The sequence below is a fragment of the Calliphora vicina genome, chromosome 3 (genome assembly GCF_958450345.1).
Source record: "Calliphora vicina chromosome 3, idCalVici1.1, whole genome shotgun sequence".
Classification (NCBI taxonomy): domain Eukaryota; kingdom Metazoa; phylum Arthropoda; class Insecta; order Diptera; family Calliphoridae; genus Calliphora; species Calliphora vicina.
In genome coordinates this window covers 14,828,496-14,851,332 of record NC_088782.1, presented here as the reverse complement: position 1 = coordinate 14,851,332, position 22,837 = coordinate 14,828,496, and the positions used below count along the sequence as shown (strand labels likewise).

The window sequence follows — 22,837 nt, the reverse complement described above, 5'->3', positions numbered from 1 at the left end:
GCTCTTCAATTCTATTTTAACAAGATCCCAAAATCTCTCCACTGGCCTTAGCTCCGGGCCTTAGCTCTTGGTACAAACAACATATTATTTTTCTTGTAATATTCAACACCTTGCTTACCACAGTGACAGGACTCCAAATCAGGCCAAAAATAATGAATGGAAATATCTGAATTGGCTTTAACTTTTCGTACCATATAGTCCGAGTACTGACCTAACCTACTGACCTAACCTTTCCTACCGGATGTGTTGGGCACTCTTTTTATTTATTGGCTTTAGAAACATCATGTGGACCATTCTTTCCTGAACCAGGTTTTCTATCAACGGACTAGTTCTCCCGATACTGTTTAATAATATTGGAATCAGTTTGACGGCAGACCTTTGATTGTTTGTCCAACTTTTTGTAGGATCAAGTTGGGTTTTGTTGAAAATATTTAATAATTTTAATACGAAATTTTTGCTCGTCACTCATTTTAATCAGATTAACAACAAATGAACATAATTGACATTAAACATAATAACTGACATACTATTCAAAGGTAACTTGATCAAATCAAATACAACTTGGGTTAAAAGTTTTAAGGAAAAACGTGTGTTAACGTTTTTTTCGATTTCACACCTTAAAACTGCAGTCTGACTAAAAGAAGGTTGTCTGTCTAAATGACTGTAGTCTGACTAAAAGACAGTTGTTTGACTAAAAGACCATAGGCTGACTAAAAGACGGTTGTCTGACGAAAAGTCGGTTGTCTGATTAAAAGACGATTGTCTGGCTAAAAGACGGTTGTCTGACTAAAAGACGGTTGTCTGACTAAAAGACGTTTGGCTATCTAAATGACTGTAGTCTGATTAAAAGACGGTTGTCTGACTAAAAGACGTTTGTCTGTCTAAATGACGGTAGTCTGACCAAAAGACGATTCTCTGATTAAAAGACGTTTGTCTGACTAGAAGACTGTTGTCTGACTAATAGACGTTTGTCTGACTAAAAGACAGTTGTCTGGCTAAAAGACGTTTGTCTGACTAAAAGACAGTTGCTTGACTAAAAGACCATAGTCTGACTAAAAGACGGTTGTTTGACTAAAAGACCAGTCTGACTAAAAGACGGTTGTCTGATGAAAAGACGATTCTCTGATTAAAAGACGTTTGTCTGACTAAAAGACTGTTGTCTGACGAAAAGACGGTTGTCTGATTAAAAGACGGTTGTCTGACTAAAAGACGGTTGTCTGACTAAAAGATGGTTGTTTGACTAAAAGACCAGTCTGACTAAAAGACGATTGTCTGATGAAAAGACGATTCTCTGATTAAAAGACGTTTGTCTGACTAAAAGACTGTTGTCTGACGAAAAGACGGTTGTCTGATTAAAAAACGGTTGCTGACTAAAAGACGGTTGTCTGACTAAAAGTCAGTTGTTTGACTAAAAGACCATAGTCTGACTAAAAGATGGTTGTCTGACAAAAAGACGGTTGTCTGACTAAAAGATGGTTGTTTGACTAAAAGACCAGTCTGACTAAAAGACGGTTGTCTGACTAAAACACGGTTGTCTGACTAAAAGACGGTTGTCTGACTAAAATACTGTTGTCTGACGAAAAGACGGTTGTCTGATTAAAAAACGGTTGTCTGACTAAAAGACCATAGTCTGACTAAAAGACAGTTGTTTGACTAAAAGACCATAGTCTGACTAAAAGATGGTTGTCTGATGAAAAGACGATTCTCTGATTAAAAGACGTTTGTCTGACTAAAAGACTGTTGTCTGACGAAAAGACGGTTGTCTGACTAAAAGACGGTTGTCTGACTAAAAGACGGTTGTCTGACTAAAAGACGGTTGTCTGACTAAAAGACGTTTGTCTGACTAAAAGACGGTTGTCTGACTAAAAGACGGTTGTCTGACTAAAAGACGATTGTCTGACTAAAAGACGGTTGTCTGACTAAAAGACGTTTGTCTGACCAAAAGACGTATGTCTGACTAAAAGACTGTTGTCTGACGAAAAGACGGTTGTCTGACTAAAAGACGGTTGTCTGACTAAAAGACGGTTGTCTGACTAAAAGACGTTTGTCTGACGAAAAGACGGTTGTCTGACTAAAAGACGGTTGTCTGACTAAAAGACGGTTGTCTGACTAAAAGACGGTTGTCTGACTAAAAGACGGTTGTCTGACTAAAAGACGGTTGTCTGACTAAAAGACGGTTGTCTGACTAAAAGACGTTTGTCTGACTAAAAGACAGTTGTTTGACTAAAAGACCATAGTCTGACTAAAAGACGGTTGTCTGATGAAAAGACGATTCTCTGATTAAAAGACGTTTGTCTGACTAAAAGACTGTTGTCTGACGAAAAGACGGTTGTGTGATTAAAAGACGATTGTCTGACTGAAAGACGGTTGTCTGACTAAAAGACGTTTGTCTGTCTAAATGACTGTAGTCTGACCAAAATACGATTCTCTGATTAAAAGACGGTTGTCTGACGAAAAGACGGTTGTCTGAATAAAAGACGGTTGTCTGACTAAAAGAGGGTTGTCTGACTAAAAGACGGTATTCTGACTAAAAGAAAGCAGCATGGCGATAATTAAAGCACCGAGGAATGGAAAACAAAAGAAAAAACATACATTTTTTATAATTCGCCAAAAATTCGCAAAATCGTTTAGAGAGGTTCTATTAGCGTATATTGTATTTTAGTTTCCTTTTATAATAATTTTATAAGAACTTTTAAAGCTAATCACCTAACATGTCATTATGAATTATCATCAAACGTATAATTTAGTTTGCACTGTTTTTCCCAACAAGCTAAACAAAAATCTGGTATGTAAATATGTTAAACATCAACTTTGTTAAACATTCATTTATATAAATGATTTATTAATTATTGTTGAGATTGTGCACATACAAATTTAATTGATGTAAAACTTCAGACGTATGATTAATATCGTTATGAAATATTCAGTAACAAGTATACGCAGCACGTGTAAATAAACAATTATTTTAAGATACTAAGCAAAATTAAGAAATTAAATTAAATTAAATGATTAAGATATCCAAAAATAAACTTTTTGGAATATTTGTGTAATTAACTGCTTAAAATAAATAACAATGAAATCTTACAGTTTATAAAGCTTATAAATAAATAAATATATGTATGTATTCGTTACCTTTATATTTTATGCATTATTTCTTTAAATAAATTTCGCAAAAATGTCATTTGTGGTTTTTAACAAACGTAAAGAAAACCAATTTGACAAGATTGGATTAGTTTAGGATTTCTTTGTTCGATTTGAACACAGAAAACTGTCACACAGTAATTTATTTTCCAAAACAAAAACAAGCACAACAAAAAACTTGATTGGCTTGAAGACTTGGCCAAAAACATTTAGCATTGACAAATAACAAAAAAAAAAAAACCTAGCAAAACTAAACGAAAAAAACGCAACATGAAACGAGCATTATCTCCATGATTGAATTATAATTTGAGCTAAAGTTTTCCAAAAACCAAAAAAAAAAAAAACTAAGGCAGGACAAAAATTGCTTTAACATAAATTTACATTGATGGATTTTTGCTAAAAACAAGACAAAACTGTTTGTGGTTTTCACATGTATGAATTTATACCATTTCCTGATAAAGCTCTCATTACATCTAAACCAAGACAGCTGCTTATAAGTCGGTAGTATGAGTTGAAGAAGTTAGTCGAGATGGAGAAGAATTTGTGCATATAAGAGTCTTTAGACTTAAATTGTTCAACAATTTGGAATATCAGCCAGTTTAAGGAAGATTCATTTGACAAGTGATTTAAACAAATTTTTCGACTGTCCCTCATATGAATTCTTGTGAAAGAGTAGAGTATTTGTATTTAACCATATATTTCTACAAATGTGTGTCAATGTTACTGGTTGCAAGTAAAAAGCCTCTAAATACCCAGAAAATGTCTATGCTGTTGTTGTCCCTATGTAAGTGTGTTGTTCTATTTTATTTTCTGTTTTATGTGTTTTTATACACCAGCACACATACACATAAATACATGCAAACTCCCTTCCACTTCCTCTAGAGCTCTGGATATTTTGTGTTTTCTAAATGTAGTGGTAAAAGATAAACCCATAATAGAAAACAGTTTGACATCGAACAATGATGGGTGGAAATAAACCACAAAGTCATTAGGATTGTTGTTCAATAATATTTTCACATAAACACAGGCACACAAACACGCACAAACTCACTTACACACACACACACTTAGACACGTTCTCTGACTCACTGGCTCAACGCTCACTCAAACACATACTTAAACATAAAAACCTGTTATAGAGACTACACAATTTCCAATTGTATTTCAGGCGTTTCTTACTAACGGACGGTTGTCTGAGTAAAAGCCGTTAATCTGGATAAAAGACGATAGTCTGACTAAAATACGTTTGGCTGTCTAAAAGACTGTTGTCTGACTAAAAGACGGATGTATGAGTAAAATACGGTTGTCTGATTAAAAGACGGTTGTATGACTGAAAGACGGTTGTCTGATTAAAAGACGGTTGTCCGACTAAAAGACGGTTGCCTCACTGACGAAAAACGGTTGTCTGACTAAAAGACGATAGTCAGACTAACAGACGATGGTTTGACTAAAATACGACTGTCTGACTAAAAGACGGTTGTCTGACTTAAAGACGATAGTCTGACTAAAAGACGGTTGTCTGACAAAATTGTCTGAAAAAATCACAGTTGTCTGATTACAAGACGGTTGTCTGATTAAAAGACGGTTGTCTGACTAAATGACGGTTGCTGGCAAAAAGTCTGACTAAAAGACTGTTGTCTGACTAAAAGACGATAGTCTGACTAAAAGACGATAGTCTGACTAAAAGACGTTGTCTGACTAAAAAAACGGTTGTCTGATTAAAAGACGGTTGTCTGATTACAAGACGGTTGTCTGACTAAAAGACCGTTGTCTGATTAAAAGACGGTTGTCCGAATAAAAGAGGGTTGCCTCACTAAAATAGGTTGTCTGACGAAAAAACGGTTGTCTGACTAAAAGCCAGTTATCTGACTAAAAGACGGTGCCTGACTAAAAGACGGTAGTTTGAGTATAAAACTGTAGTTTCAGTATAAGACCTTAGTTCGACTAAAATATAGTTGTCTGACTAAATGACAATAGTCTGAAGAAAATAGGGCAGTCTGATTAAAAGACTGTAGACTGACTAAAAGACAATACGGTAGCCTCTTGAAATTCAATTGGAAATGGTGTACACCACACACACAACAATAACAAAGTCATTAGATGTACTTTAATGGCATGTTGTAAATAATTTTTATTCTAAACTAAATTTAAAGAGAAATGATTAAGAAAAATATATGTACCAAACACATACAAGTATTTTGTAAAGTACTTTTAATACCGCTGGGTGGAATTTATAATTTTTGTCTTTAACTACAACACAATTTGTATTTTATGCCACAGAGTGTTTTTTTTAACCAGGAATTCTCAGACATACTTATATTTATAAATACATTTTTGTGGGGAAATGTCGCCAGGGGAATCAACTGAACATAATATGGTTTCTCTTTTAGACTTAGATTTCAAAGGATTTTCAAATGTTAATCTTTTTACAAAATAATTATTGTTAAATTATGTTTAAAAAAAAACTAAGTTCAGTAGACTCTAAAAAATGCATGTAAATCTACTACTATAAAATAAGTAAGTTTTCATGTAAAATTACATAATATGCGTAAATTTAAGCACAATATGTTTATCAAAATCAATTACATACTTTTTTCAGCAAAAATACAAACAAAATGTTGTATTCTCAATTTTTATAACATAATAGGCATTTTATGTTTAAAATTACATATATTGTGCATAAATTGAAGTTTTACACATAAAGTGTGTAAACTAATTTAAACGTTTAATACACAAATTGTCAATATTTTATTTCTAAAAAAACAAAAACCATTTGTTATCAAAAAAAAAAAATTGAATTTACACACAACATGTATTTTTACCCTAATTATAGAAGGAGAAAAGTTTCCTACTATTAATGTAGGAAATTTACATGAAAATTTATTTGAGTGTAGTTATAGACATTTATTTTTAGAATTGAAACTATTATTTTAAAACCTAATCTATTTGTATATTCATACATAAATCTTTTTGAGAAATCCGAATTAAATGCTTAGCAAAAGCACTTTTAACATTTTCACTAGAAGCGTATGATTAATATTATTTATTACACCCAACCAATCAATTAATTAATTATTAAGTATACGCTGATGGGCAATGAAAAGTTACGACAAAAACTTGTTGCTAAAAAATTGTATTTTTTTCTATTTTGCCGCAATAATTAAATTACTATTGGCTTTATTTTATTTTGTAAAAGGAATAAAGATTAATTTTAATGTTTTTTAATAAAAATGTCTGCCAGTTTTTTTTAACAACTTTATTTTATTATTATTTTTTGGTTTGCTTGTATTAAATATATAACAATATGACGCCCTGTAAAGTTGTAATAAATGCAATTTTTATATGTTTTTGGTTTACAGTATGGAATTTAACTTTAGAATAAAATATATTTAAAAATTGCTAAAGAAATTAACACAGAAATTTTAATTTTTTATCATACTCAGACAATCTTATAATCCGACTACTGTCGTTTAGTCAGACTAAAGTCTTTTAGTCAGACTATCAGCTTTTAGTCAGACAACCGTCTTTTCGTTTTAGTGAGACAACCGTCTTTTAGTCGGACAACCGTCTTTTAGTCAGAGAACCGTCTTTTAGTCAGACTATCGTCTTTTAGTCAGACAACCGTCTTTTAATCAGACAACCTTCTTTTAGTCAGACAACCGTATTTTAGTTAGGCAACCGTCTTTTAATCAGACAACCCTCTTTTAATCTGTAAACTGTCATTTATTCAGACAACCATTTTTTGTCAGACAACCGTCTTTTAGTCAGACAACTGTCTTTTAGTCAGACAATCGTGTTTTAGTCAGTCTATCGTCTTTTAGTCAAACAACCGTATTTTAGTCAGACAACCGTCTCTTGGTCAGACTACCGACCTTTAGTCAGACAACCGTATTTTAGTCAGACAACCGTTTTTAGTCAGACAACCGTTTTTTAGTCAGACAAAGTCTTTTAATCAGACTATCGTCTTTTAGTCAGACAACAGTCTTTTCGTTTTAGTGAGACAACCGTCTTTTAGTCAGACAACCGACTTTTAGTCAGACCACGGTCTTTTTGCCAGACAACCGTCATTTAGTCAAACAACCGTCTTTTAATCAGACAACCATCTTTTAATCTGTAAACTGTCATTTATTCAGACAAACATTTTTTGTCAGGCAACCGTCTTTTAGTCAGACAACTGTCTTTTAGTCAGACAATCGTCTTTTAGTCAGTCTATCGTCTTTTAGTCAAACAACCGTATTTTAGTCAAACAACCGTCTTTTAGTCAGACAGCTGTATTTTAGTCAGACTATCGTCTTTTAGTCTGACTATCGTCTTATAGTCAGACAAACGTCTTTTATTCAGACAACCGCCTTTCAGTCAGACTACCGACTTTTAGTCAGACAACCGTTTTTTAGTCAGACAATCGTCTTTTATTCCGACAACCGTATTTTAGTAGGACAACTGTCAATTAGTCAGACAACCGTCTTTTAGTCCGACAACCGTATTTTAGTCAGACTGTCGTCTTTTAGTCAGACAACCGTCTTTTAGTCAGACAACCGCCTTTTAGTCAGACTACCGGCTTTTAGTCAGACAACTGTCATTTAATCAGACAACGATTTTTTGTCAAACAACCGTCTTTTAGTCAGACTATCGTCTTTTAGTCAGACAACCGTATTTTAGTAGGACAACTGTCAATTAGTCAGACAACCGTCTTTTAGTCCGACAATCGTCTTTTAGTCAGACAACCGTCTTTTAGTCAGACAACCGCCTTTTAGTATTTTAGTCAGACTGTCGTCTTTTAGTCAGACAACCGTCTTTTAGTCAGACAACCGCCTTTTAGTCAGACTACCGGCTTTTAGTCAGACAACTGTCATTTAATCAGACAACGATTTTTTGTCAAACAACCGTTTTTTAGTCAGACTATCGTCTTTTAGTCTGACTATCGTCTTTTAGTTAGACTATTGTATTTTATTCTGACAACAGCCTTTCAGTCAGACAACCGTCTTTTAGTCAGACAACCGTCTTTTAGTCAGACAACCGTCTTTTAGTCAGACAACCGCCTTTTAGTCAGACTACCGGCTTTTAGTCAGACAACTGTCATTTAATCAGACAACGATTTTTTGTCAAACAACCGTTTTTTAGTCAGACTATCGTCTTTTAGTCAGACAACCGTCTTTTAGTCAGACAACCGTCTTTTAGTCAGACATCCGTTTTTTAGTCAGACAACCGTCTTTTAGTCAGACAACCGTCTTTTATTCTGACAACCGCCTTTCAGTCTGACAACCGCCTTTCAGTCTGACAACCGTCTTTTAGTCAGACAACCGTCTTTTAGTCAGACAACCGTCTTTTAGTCATACAATCGTCTTTTAGTCAGACAACCGACTTTCAGTCAAACTACCATCTTTAGCAAATTTAATATTTATAGTAAATTCTAGCAAAATTTACAATAGATGGTAAATTTAGCATATACTACAGCTATAGTCTTGCTAAATTTACTATTAATATGTAATATTATGTTCACCACTGTAATAGATTGCGCTGGAATGTGTTTGTGATTAAGTTTAACAGCGTCTGCATGTTGTAGTCGAGAGTGTGTTTATTATTGTTTTTGTAAAAGTATTAGTTAAAAAGTAAATTTAATTCACATTAATGTTATTTTTTATTTCCTTTTTGTTTCATATCCTCTCATTCTCTGGCATGTTTTATATGAATGAATGTATGGATATATATTCAAGTCCACACTTGCATTTTTGCTGATGCTTTTAGTTAAAAAAATATTTGTATGTAAAAGTATGTATGGATGTATGAATATGTATGTATGGATGTATATAGAGGGGAAGGATGTTTGTATTTATTATCGCTGTTGTTGTTTGGTTTAAGTATCTGTGTATGTACGTTTAAGTGACACTGTGTTTTGAATATTAAAGTATTTGGAAACACTGATACATATTCATTCATACATATTTACATACAAACATACATCTATATATCTAGTATATTTACATGGTCGTGTGATGGTCGTGTAAACAACATTGATGTAGTGTTTTGATTATTGTGTTGTTGCTGTTATCGTCGTAGTAATTTAAATTTTGTAGTTTAAAATCTAAAATCATTGTTAAATTTCTATGCATATTTATATGAAATTATATTCAGTTTAATTGTTGTTTCAAATTTGCATATTTATTGATAAAACTTTATGAATAACAAGTGTTTTTTAGAGGTTTTAGCAAAAAAAAATAACGATTTAGTAGTAGAGTTTAATGGAGTTTTTAAGCAGAAATATATATGATGTAATTATTATTATTACATTATTTGCGATAATCTAATAAACGCTTATAAAGAGTCCACTTAATTTCAGAATTTCTACCACCTAGTAGGAAACGAAAAATTTCGATAAAAAATCCTAGGTCCTAGGCCATGCAGGATTCATCCAAAAGCAGGGAAATTGGGTACCATACGAATTGAAACCGAGAGACCTTGAAAGACCTTTTTGCATGTCGGAAATGATGCATGAACGCTATAAAAGAAAATCATTTTTTCACCGAATCATTACTTGCAATGAAAAATTGACATATAAAACGTTAACCTGAAACGTAAGAGATCGTACGTGAAGTCCGGCCAACCAGCCAAATCGACACGAAAGCCAAATATCCAATGCGCTAAAGTAATTATCTGTATTTGCTGGGAGCAAAAGGGTCCTATATATTATGAGCTGCTGAAATCTAGCCAGAATATCACAGATAATCTGTATCGAACGCAACTGATTCGTTTGAAGTGAGCATTGATCGAAAAACCGCAAAACAGAATATGAGGCCAGACATGAAGAAGTAATATTTTATTATGACAACACCTGTTGCAATACCTGTTAAAAACTACATGTTTAGAAAGAAGTTGTTTGGAAGTTTTACCCCAACCGCCTTATAGTCCAGACCTTGTCCCGTCCGACTACTATTTGTTTCGATCGATGCAGAACCCTCTCTCTGGGATACGCTGAACGAATTTAGCCTGTATCGGATACTCTCTTCCAAAGATAAAAGATAAGTTCATCATCAAAATATGAGCCAAGAACGAATCTAGCCAATATCGGATATTCTGTTCCAAAGTACAGCGTATCCCAGAGAGAGGGTTCTGCATTATTTTGACTCCTTTTTTTAAAAAAAGTAGTATTTCTACTCCTTTTTAAAAAAAAGTAGTATTTCTACTCCTTTTTCAAAAAATTAGAATTTCTAATCCTGTTTCAAAAAAAGTAGTATTTCTACTCCTTTTTTCAAAAAAAGTAGTATTTTTAATCCTTTTTTAAAAAAAGTAGTATTTTTACTCCTTTTTTAAAAAAAAGTAAAAATACTCCTTTTTCAAAAAAAGTAGTATTTCTTCTCCTTTTTTTCAAAAAAAGTAGTATTTTTACTCCTTTTTTAAAAAAAAGTAGTATTTCTACTCCTTTTTCAAAAAAAGTAGTATTTCTTCTCCTTTTTTTCAAAAAAAGTAGTATTTCTACTCCTTTTTCAAAAAAGTAGTATTTCTACTCCTTTTTCAAAAAAAAGTAGTATTTCTACTCCTTTTTTAAAAAAAGTAGTATTTCTACTCCTTTTTCAAAAAAAGTAGTATTTCTACTCCTTTTTCAAAAATAGTAGTATTTTTAATCCTTTTTTAAAAAAAAGTAGTATTTTTACTCCTTTTTTAAAAAAAAGTAGTATTTCTACTCCTTTTTCAAAAAAAGTAGTATTTCTACTCCTTTTTCAAAAAAAGTAGTATTTCTTCTCCTTTTTTTCAAAAAAAGTAGTATTTTTACTCCTTTTTTAAAAAAAAGTAGTATTTCTACTCCTTTTTCAAAAAAAGTAGTATTTCTACTCCTTTTTTAAAAAAAGTAGTATTTCTACTCCTTTTTCAAAAAAAGTAGTATTTCTACTCCTTTTTCAAAAAAAGTAGTATTTCTACTCCTTTTTCAAAAATAGTAGTATTTCTACTCCTTTTTTAAAAAAAGTATTATTTCTACTCCTTTTTTAAAAAAAAGTAGTATTTCTACTCCTTTTTCAAAAAAAGTAGAATTTCTAATCCTGTTTTAAAAAAAGTAGTATTTCAACTCCTTTTTCAAAAAAAGTAGTATTTCTACTCCTTTTTTAAAAAAGTAGTATTTCTACTCCTTTTTTAAAAAAGTAGTATTTTTACTCCTTTTTCAAAAAAACTAGTATTTCTACTCCTTTTTTAAAAAAAGTAGTATTTCTACTCCTTTTTCAAAAAAAGTAGTATTTCTACTCCTTTTTCAAAAATAGTAGTATTTCTACTCCTTTTTTAAAAAAAAGTCGTATTTCTACTCCTTTTTTAAAAAAAAGTAGTATTTCTACTCCTTTTTCAAAAAAAAGTAGAATTTCTAATCCAGTTTTAAAAAAGTAGTATTTCAACTCCTTTTTCAAAAAAAGTAGTATTTCTACTCCTTTTTTTCAAAAAAAGTAGTATTTTTACTCCTTTTTTAAAAAAGTAGTATTTCTACTCCTTTTTTAAAAAAAGTAGTATTTTTACTCCTTTTTTAAAAAAAAGTTTTTTTTCTACTCCTTATTTAAAAAAGTAGTATTTCTACTCCTTTTTTTTTAAAAAAAAAGTAGTATTTCTACTAATATTGTAGCTAACAATGGGCAATACTTTGAATTAATTTATATTGTAGAAGTGTTCAAAATAAAAGCTAAAAAATTTCGCAGTTTTAAGTCATTCACCCAATAGTTGATGGGACCGGTTCTCAGTTTCCCAAACCTTCAACTTGTTCAAACAAATGATTTGTTATAACTTGAATTAAATTTCTTCCAAATTAAAAATTTTTCTCTGTCCTTTAACTCACCTTTGTACATAGGAAATTCACCATCGCTATGACTGTGGCACAGCATCATCGGTGACCGGCAACGTGAACGCTCAACAACAACAACATTCTGTCCCTTATTGCCACCTCCACTTTTGCCACTTCCCCGCATGGAGGAGGTTAGAGTGTTAGTATTTTGATCCGCCGTAGAAGCGGCACTGGTGGCAGCCGATGCTGAATAAGAACGTGGTACATGACTGAGTGTACGACGTCTTAGGGTGGCAGCCGCATGTTGTTGCGACAGGGATCTGTGTTGTGGCGTCAAATGATGACGAGCATGATGATGTGTGGAAACTTTAACTGATGACACCGTATTAGCCATATTTGATGTGTTGTTGACACTGGAAGATTGACAATGACGATGAGCTGCTGCCGCAGACGAGGAGGCCGAAGAGGAGGCGGCCGAGGAAGTGGCCACAGATGTTGATATATTGCCACTATTTAGAGACATATGATGCTGCAGGGGAGGATGATGATGCTGATGCTGTTGGTGCTGATGTTGATGTGTATGCTGATGTTGATGTAGATGATGCTGGGCTGCTGTTGTTGTAGTGTTTGCATTAGTATTAGCCATGGCATGTAGCAGCGGTGGATGTGAGTGCTGATGGGTTAGTTGACGTGACACATTATGCGAGTGGGAGTGATGGGCATGATTACTTCCTACAGCAGCAATACTATGCTGATGCTGCAATTGACGTTGTTGTTGCTGTTGATGGTGGTGGTGCTGCTGCTGTTGATGATGTTGCTGTTGTAGTTGTTGCATTATCTGATGATGGGTGGCTTTTAGGGTTGATTGGGTATTTTGTTGACCACCAGCCGACGACGAGGAAGAAGTAGGAACCACATTTGTCGTTAATGCTGTTGAATGTTGATTGTTGATGGCCGTTGTAGCGGAAGAAGTGTGTGTTTGATTTGCGTTTCCGGCATTTCCGGTGTTGCCAGTGGCAACTGATAACACAGCGGGGTTTTTCTCCCATGGTCCGTTATTTGTTGAATAATCCAACTTGATGAGCGATGTTGATGCTGTCTCTGTGTTTAACTGTGGCTAATACTACAACAGCAGGAACACTTTACAAAGTGTAACTATTTGCTCTGGTTTAGATCTTAGTTTTTGTTCAACAATTTGGTTGTTATTACAAAACTTTTCCAATTATTTCCAAGCACCAACAAAATCAGGTATGTAGTAAGAAACAAATGTCTGAAGTAATTACACCTTCCTTTAATGTATTTCGAGTGTTTAAAATTTAAGCAACATCATCGTTATCGCCACCATCATCATCATCATCTTGCTTAGTTTGTTCGTGGTGCTGGTAGTCATTAAATTTATCCAATATTTATACAAAAAACAAATTCTGTGTTTGCAAGTATTAGTGTGGTTGATTGTTTGGTTTTGCTGCTGGTGCTGGTATTTTGGAGTGTCAGTGTTACACTGTTGGTGGCATCCTCTTCTCTCTATGTAAATAAACCTGACCTTCAACCCTTTATTTTAGTTGTATTTTTTTTTTTTTTAATTTTCTTTTCACTTTTGCTTTTGTATTGGGTAAAACCGAATTTATTTTGTTGGCACTTTTTCAACATCAATTTTGTAAGTAAGTGTATGTGTCTCTGTGTAAGTGTGTGTTTGTGTAAGAGTGCACATTTGTTTAAGGAAAATTTCAATTTATACAAATGTTTAATAAAATTTACTTAAATTACAAATCTTAGTTGTTTTAGGAAATTAAAAACACAAAGTTAGTAAAGGAAAATTTGGGTTTTAATATAGAAAAATAGAAAGAAAAAGTTGGAATTAGTTCAAAGATCGTTTATCTTTGAATGTGTAAGCAAATTTAGCTAATAATAAAGGTTTTAATGAAATATTAACATCTAAATCTATTTCAAAATTATTTGTAAATGTTCAAAAATCCTTTGCTGCCATTTAAAAAATTCTTAATTAGAGAAATTTCAGCAAGACAAAACTTGATTGTCAGTAGCGCTTTGTCTGCTTTTACACAGGGCAATTTTTCTTGCGCAAGTCTAGAGTTTATAGGAGAGAGAGGCAAGAAGAAAGAAGAGGGGTAACCACTTGCTTGTACTAGCAAGTCTCTTCAAATTTCTTTTGTTTTCTCATTTTCAATATGGCGTCTATTAGGTATTGACATACAAAATTGCTCACAGACTTGCTGTGTGTAAACAGACGAGCAAGTTTAAAAGGGAATCGACGAGACTTGCTTCAAGTAAACTTGCCCTGTGTAAAAGCAGACTTTTACTGTTTTAATTTTATTGCTCCAGTTGAGTTAAATTTTAAAATTTGTTTGATTTTCATATTTCATGCATGTCTTGAAATAAAAAGTCGATATTTCGACTTTTTGAAATTTGTGAATAATCGACTTGTCGACTTTAGCTATTTATAAAAAGTCAGCTTTTTTTGACCTTTTCGATCTTTCATCTTATTTTAACATAAAAGATATATTATCGAGAGTTCTATAGTTGAAACAAAAAGTCGACTTTTCGAACTTTCGACTTTTTAATTAGTTTGGACTATTATCACTTTTGTTTCTAATAGTTAGATTTAAATTTATAAAATAGTAAACAAACTTACATTACTAATTGGGCTTGTTTATTTTCAAACACTTTCGTTAGAGTTTCTGCAATTCGATTGAGTATTTACAATTGGGGTATTCACATTGTCTGCTATTAAGTCATATTGTCATAATGATCTAATATATTATAATATTTGTTGTTGTGTTTTAAACAAAACAAATATTATTTTATGACAAAACAAGTAACATAGTTCAATTAGTTTCCAAATGTTTTTGTTTGAAACACAACAAAAATTTATTTAAACTATTATAATACATTAGGACAATATGACCAAATAAAAGTCGACTTTTTCGACTATTCGACTTTTGAGATAACTTAATCGATTGTTCGACTTTTTTCCGAACAAAAAGTCGATATCGACTTTTCGAAATTTTTTAATCTTATAGAATCCTAATATCGTCACCTTAAATGCAAACGGACGTAAATAACTACACAACAATTCAAAATCGATTTTTTGATTGATTATGGTCCTATTTATCAAATTACATGCTCATGCTAATTTTTAGACCCCTACGATCAAAAATACTTTATTATTATTGATTTTATAACGTTTTTAGCTTCTCCTGTAAATAAAATATAAATGTAGTTATGTCTATCTGCATTTAAGGTGCTAGATATTTGCTAAAAACATTTTCAATAAAAAAAATCGACTTTTTCAACTTTTATCAACTATTTAGTATTTTTTAGTTAATCGAAGTTTCGACTTTTTCGGATGAATTAATCTAATCTAATTCCGTTAAATGTTCTAGTCCAGTGAATTTATCACTTAACTGGTGTAAATATCTAAATAAAGTAAACAAATTATTTAATTTTAATCCAATTTTGTTGCCAACCTGCGCGACATTTTAATAAATTGTACAATGCAACACGAAACAAAATAACCATGTCGAGCCCTTAGCGCCAAATTATCGTAAGCGACATTTTCTAAATTTTTTTTATTGCAAAAATTTAAATTTTTTATACCAACTGATGTTTCAGAATATCAAAATTGTTAATAACTAAAAAAATATAGCAGGTAAGACTTTATCGTAAGTCAATGTTTATATCTATATAGTGGTATCAGAAAAAAAGGGAAATAAATCTGTAACTTCCAAATGGTTAGATTGGTTGAATGAAATTTCACATGCGCAAAAAAGATTTGAACCTTGACCTCATGGAACCACCGGGGGAACGACCACGGGTCCTCAAAGTAGGACACCTCGGACCTCGTTTGTGTTCCAATTTCAAAAAAATTACACACATATAATCTTCTCATCGAGCACTATTAAAAACCTTGTCCTAGCTGTCAAATATCTCTTATAGCTCAGGAGGTATTCGCATTTGAAAATTAAATTTTCAAAATTTTTACCCACCGCACTCCAGTTTTTTGATAACAGCGGGTCCAAATATTTTCCGATTTTCAACAATTTTCGTTTGTTGGAGTAACAACACATTTATGTGTCAAATAGAAAAAAATTTGTTTAAAAATAATGCTTAAATCCAAAATTACAAAAAAATTTAAAAAGACGATTTTTCGCTAATTTTCTTGGAAAAAAGTACTTTTTTCTTTTTAAATTATCGCAAAAAATTTCTAAGAGGATGTATAAGGAATATTTACTTTCTGAAAGCTAAGTTTGCATAAAATATTTTAAATGAAAAAAAAATTAAAAAATTGTTGTTACCGAGGGGACCAGGTCCATTCAAAAAACATAAATTTTTTATGTAAATTTAAATTTTGGAGCAAAAATTCTAAAATCGCATATTCGATATCTAAATATAGTAACCAATTTTAGGTGGCCTAATATGTTTTTAATTATTTTGTAAGGGGTTCCTATAACCCCAACCCTGGTATGGATATTATAGCCAAAAAACTAAAAATTCCCATTTTTGGATTTTTTCAATACTTTTTTGATAATAAATTTCAAAATTCGTTTTTATTTTTTCCATTTTAAATAGAAAAATCTACATATCTGTGAAATTTCATTAAAAACTATTCATAAATAAATAAATAAATTTAATTTCAATTCGAAATATTTGTATCTATGCAAAAATTCAATAAAAAACATTTTTTGTCATATTTTTCAATAAAGTATTCCACGAATTTTTAATTGTCAAAAGTTATAAATATTTTTGAAAAATAAGCAAATAGCTTGAACGAAATTACATATATTATATCGCATCATAACATTTTTAATTTTATGTATAAATTTCAAAATAATCAAAAAAAACCTTCTCCTTCACTACGTGATCTCCAAAACTTCATCTTCAAGATCAAAATCGCAAAAAACAATCAACTACAAAAATGTACCTAAGATCTCAATAAACAACTTTCTAGAATATATGAACCTCCTAGGAATGATTCTTAACACCATTTAGGTAGGTCAATATAAGTTAGTAAGAAAAAACTAAAGGAATTAAGTGTTTTGGGCCATAAACTATTAAATTATTATAAAATAAAGCATACTTTTAGGCAGCTTTAAAGAAATGTATTTCTAAATTATTTCGAAGCGATTGAACATTAAGTTTTTTGATTTTATATGTTCACAATTTGTATATGTTCTTTATGACAAGGGCTACAACTTTGCCTCAGAGAGTAATCTTCAATAATTCTGTCAGACATGCTTTCGAGAATTTTGCTATTTAAAATCAGCAAAATTGGTCCACAAATGGCTAAGATATGAGGAAAAAACCAAGACAACCTCGATTTTTGACCTATTTTTTTACTTATATCTGGTTTACTAAGGCATTAACATAGACAATATGGATATCTAATGATAGATATTTCAAAGACATTTGCAACGTATATAAGACCATAGTAAGTTGGACCTACAATGGGTCAAAATCGGAAGAAAAAAAAAATTTAACCCGAATTTTTTTTTTCCAAAAAAAAATTTAAAAGACAAAAAAAATTTTTTTTTAATTTAAAAAAAAAATTTTAAATTTAAAAAAAAAAAATTTAAAAACTTAAAAAAAAAAATTAAAAATTTAAAATAACAATCGAAAAATTTTTTTTTCCATAAAATTAAAAAATTAAATTTTGTTTACCTAAAAATATTTATTATATTTATATTTATTTATAAGATTCGGCACAGCCGAATATAGCACTCTTACTTGTTTTTTTTTGGTATTTTATCATGTAGTGGTGTCCGTATATGGTTATATTTCCATGACTCACAAAATTACACACAGTGTTGTTTTGAACACAATTTCCGTGACATGTGAACTAAATTGTACTTTTTAATGAAAAAAATAATATCTATTAATTTGAATAACAATTTTTTGTCCAGTATATTCAAACGGAATAATTTCGTTGGGGTTAGTTAGATCCGTGACAAGAGTGTCCGAAAGATGTCAATTTACCCCCTGCGTTCCATAAATAGTGTCATAACCACAATGAACCACTCACGAGACTAGTTTTGTGTCTGTTCTCTCCCCCACTAGGGCTCTGTAACGGTGTCAAATCCCTAGAAACTAATCATGTAACTAGTTTTATGACAGTTAACTTTTCATTAGTATGGCCTTTGTTTGTAAGTCTTCAAATATTATTAATGAAAGACCAATTTATTACAATTGAAAATTATTGATTTTAGTTAATTGAATGGGTTCAAATAATAATAATTTAGGGCAAAGGTTGAGCCAAACCAAAATTGTTTTAATAAAACAAAAAACATTTAATACTCAAAATCCACAAAATAAAACAGTAAATTTCATTAAACATTCTCAAATATTTTCAAGTAACCTCCTGCTTACTTAAGTGCCAACAAATAATTCAACAATTTCTAAGAAGAATATCAATTCAATTACTATGAATTCAGCTAGAATTGTTTTGGTTTTCCAATAAAGTTCAGCAAACCCACAAAAAAACAGGATTTTAACACATACTTAAATAGGTTTGCAGATGATTACAATATTTTCTCGTAATTTAATTTAAAAACACTTAATTTTTGATTTTTACGCACTGCACTTTTTTTAAACACGTTTAATAGATTTATTTAGATATTTCTTTAAAAACTTTTGCAAGATTTAAAATTTTCACTTTTAATTTTATTTATTTTTGCATTAATTTTCATTTATTTCTTTGAAAATTTATATTTTACTTAAATACTATTTTTTCTTCTTTCAGCTTACTAAATTGAACAACTTTATTACTTATTTTGTTTTTATTTTTTATTTTCTCTATTTTTTCCGCAGGACTTACACTGGTGCCGAAAGAAAATAATATAAAAAAAATTTATGCAAATAACATTATTTTGTGCGTGATCGCACTTAAACACATGTAAATTCATACACATTCTCAACACAGACACAAAACCATTTTAATATCGACAAAAAAAATTGTACGAGTGTATTAGATAACAAGTAAGAGTGCTATATTCGGCTGTGCCGAATCTTATATACCCTTCACCAAATTATACTTAAAAATTTAAAATATTTTTAGGTAAACAAAATTTAATTTTTTTTTAGTTGTTTTTTTAATTTTTTGGAAAAAAATTTTTTTTTTTTAAATTTAAAAATTTTTTTTTTTTAAATTTTAAAAAATTTTTTTTTGGTTTTTTAAATTTTTTTTTTTGAAAAAAAAAAATTCGGGTTAAAATTTTTTTTCCCGATTTTGACCCATTGTAGGTCCAACTTACTATGGTCTTATATACGTCGTTGCAAATATCTTTGAAATATCTATCATTAGATATCCATATTGTCTATATTAATGTCTTAGTAATCCAGATATAGGTAAAAAATCGAGGTTGTCTTGGTTTTTTCCTCATATCTCAGCCATTTGTGGACCGATTTTGCTGATTTTAAATAGCAAAATTCTCGAAAGCATGTCTGACAGAATTATTGAAGATTTGGATCCCGAAGATATCTGAGGTCTTCAGAAAACTGATTTCAACAGACAGACAGACAGACAGACGGACAGACAGACAGACAGACGGACATGGCTTAATCGACTCCGCTATCTATAAGGATCCAGAATATATATACTTTATAGGGTCGGAAATGAAAAATGTAGAAATTACAAACGGAGTGACAAACTTATATATACCCTTCTCACGAAGCTGAAGGGTATAAAAATAGAGGGATTTTATATAAAACTCCAGTGTAGAAAAGAAGCAACTTTAAATAAGAGTATGTACGCACTTTTGTGTATGGGTATATTTACGCATAAATACATACACATACTTGCACGTATCAGCGTAGGAAGAAAAGCATACAGCCACAGAAATAAAAACATACACAAAGTTTGAACGGTTTATGGGGAATATGTCAGTACACTGAACTACACCATTTACAAAAGGGACATTCTAATACACTTCACCATGAGTGACAAGGGTAAATAAAAAAAATTTAGAGGCCAAAGACAGAGCATGGAAATTAAAGTCAAATTTTATAAAAAACAAGTAAGAGTGCTACATTCGGCTGTGCCGAATCTTATATACCCTTCACCAAATTATACTTCAAAATTTTAAATATTTTTAGGTAAACAAAATTTAATTTTTTTCCAGTTGTTTTTTTCATTTTTTGGAAAAAATTTTTTCGATTGTTATTTTAAATTTTTAAAATTTAAAATTTTTTTTTTTGTTTTTTAAATTTTTTTTTTTTTTTGAAAAAAAAAATTCGGATTAAAAATTTGTTTTTCCGATTTTGACCCATTGTAGGTCCAACTTACTATGGTCTTATATACGTCGTTGCAAATGTCTTTGAAATATCTATTATTAGATATCCATATTGTCTATATTAATGACTTAGTAATCCAGATATAGGTGAAAAATAGGTCAAAAATCGAGGTTGTCTTGGTTTTTTCCTCATATCTCAGCCATTTGTGGACCGATTTTGCTGATTTTAAATAGCAAAATTCTCGAAAGCATGTCTGCCAGATTTATTGAAGATTTGGATATCTGGGGTCTTCAGAAAATTGATTTCAACAGACAGACAGACGGACATGGCTTAATCGACTCCGCTATCTATAAGGATCCAGAATATAGTATATACTTTATAGGGTCGGAAATGAAAAATGTAGAAATTACAAACGGAATGACAAACTTATATATACCCTTCTCACGAAGGTGAAGGGTATAAAAAACGAAAAGACGAAACGTATGTTCGGAAATTTTTCGCATCTGCCGGGTCAATATTTTTATGTTGCTGATGCTCGAGGGAATATTGTAGAAAAGTTAATCAAAAGCAGAAAATGTCTCCAAAAAGTTTTTGGTATGGCAAGCAATATGCAGTTGCGGCAAAATAAGCAAAAACATTTCTTACAAAGGGCTCTATAAATACCGAAATTTTAATCAAGGAATGTTTACAAAAGATAATGCATCAATTCATAAGACTTCTTCATGTGTCCACTTATTTTTGGCCTGATTTGGCATCCTGTCACTATTTTAAGCAAGGTCTTGAGTTGTACAAGAACAATAATGGGGTATTTGTACCAAGAGAGGCAAATCCTCCAAACTGCCTGCAGCTAAGGCCAGTTGAGAGATATTGGTCTCTTGTTAAAAGAGAATTGAATAGCTGCAAAAATGTGTCCAAAACCTAAATGGAGAGGTTTCCGGAAAAGGTTCATAAATTCATCAGTATTGATTAGATTAATAAAAATAATATTTTTTGTAAATTGTAATAATAATTTCAATCAAATAACAAAAAATCAAAACTGTGGGTTTAGTGGTTTATTCTTTATAAACATTTATGTATGTTAAGATTTTTCGATCTCACTCCTTATTCGGTTATTTTTATTAAATAATTTTAAATATTAAGATCTAGGCTTGACTTTAGATTAGAAAGACAATAATTGTGGTTAAATATTTGATATCAAATTAGAGAAACCACAATTTATCAAAAGCATTTGAAGAAGATTTGAGATTAACATTTGATATCAAATTAAGAAAACATTATTTCTCAAATCAATTTGAATTTAAATGCAAAATACTAGGTTAGAGCAATTACAATGAAGATTTCGGTCTGTTCAACTAAGGAAACTGTTTGAAATATGATGTTTTATTCTCAAATCTTTCTCAAACCTAAAAAACAAAGAAAGCTTTTTAAAAAAAAACGATTTTTCACCAAAAACTGCCTTTAAGGGAAAATAAATCCGGGTGTGTGACTTAAAAATGCGGGATTTTTTAAAATGTTTAGCTTTTATTTTGCAACATTTGTATAATATAAATTTATTCAAAGTATTGGTCAATGTTAGCTATGACATTTCCCATCTTTCTGGCAACATATGGATTCCGAGCCAAAAGAACTGCTTATCCTTTGAGGCCAAAAACGAATCAAGTCAATATTGGATACTCTGTTCTGAACTGAAGCGTATCCCAGAGAGAGCGTTCTGCATCGACCGAAATGAATAGTAGTCGGACGGAGTAAGGTATGGACTATAAAGCGGGTGAGGCAAAACTTCCTAACTACTTCATTCTTAATCGTTTTTAACAGGTATTGCAACATGTGGCCGAGTGTTGTCATGATGGAATATCTGGGCGCATATTCTGGACGTTTTTACGCCAATGCTCGCTTCAAACGTATCAGTTGCGATCGGTACAGCTTCTCTGTGAAGATGTGTTCAGATTTCAGCAGCTCATAATAGATAAGAACCTTTTGGTCCCACCAAATACTGAGCATTACCTTAGCGCAATGGGTATTTGGCATTGGTGTCGATTCGGCTGGTTGACCGGGCTTCACATACGATCTCTTGCGCTTCGAATTATTGTAATGTATCCATTTTTCATTGCAAGTAATGATTTGGTGCAAAAATTATTTACTTTTATAGCGTTCAAACATCATTTCGGACATGCAAAATCGTCTTTCAAAGTCTCTCGGCTTCAATTCGTATGGTACCCACACACAGAAAATAGATCCGTAATAGCAACCGAATTTATTCTCAATCGAATGATTCGGTTGCACAGATAGAATTTTTCGGTTCTAGCAACAGAATATCAGTGAATAAAGAAGAAATTCGGTTGAAGCAACCAAACTTTACCACAAACTCTACCACTTCTAAAATTTTGTAGCCACAACTGCGAAATTCGGTCATTAAGGCAGAAACATTCGATTGGCTACAAATTCGGTTGCTATTACGAATGTGTTTTGACTGTGCAAAATCCCTGCTTTTGGATGAATCCTGTTGCTCGCAAACTCTTTGAAATGGCTGCTTGAGTAGCTTCCAATGATTTTACAAGCTCTTGTTGAGTTTGACAACAATCTTCATGGCGTAATGCCTCCAATTATTGGCAGACCTGGGCTATCTTTGATTTCCGTTTTAGAATCACCACTTCTGAACCGCGCAAACCATATCTGGATCGTTGAAATCGATGGAAC

The 22,837-nt window shown here is 31.5% G+C and overlaps 1 protein-coding gene across 1 annotated transcript in view; it reads right to left on the bottom strand.

The window, feature by feature from the left end:
• LOC135954095 (myb-like protein Q) overlaps window positions 1-22,553 on the bottom strand; it is a 97,604-nt gene extending 75,051 nt beyond the window's left edge. Inside the window, exons 1-2 of the mRNA XM_065504160.1 lie at window positions 22,500-22,553; window positions 11,951-13,013 (exon numbers count right to left, since the gene is read on the bottom strand). Of these exons, the coding sequence (XP_065360232.1) occupies window positions 11,951-13,013; window positions 22,500-22,553 (1,117 nt within the window). The remainder of the gene's footprint in view (window positions 1-11,950; window positions 13,014-22,499) is intronic.
• Window positions 22,554-22,837: the final 284 nt, after the last annotated feature.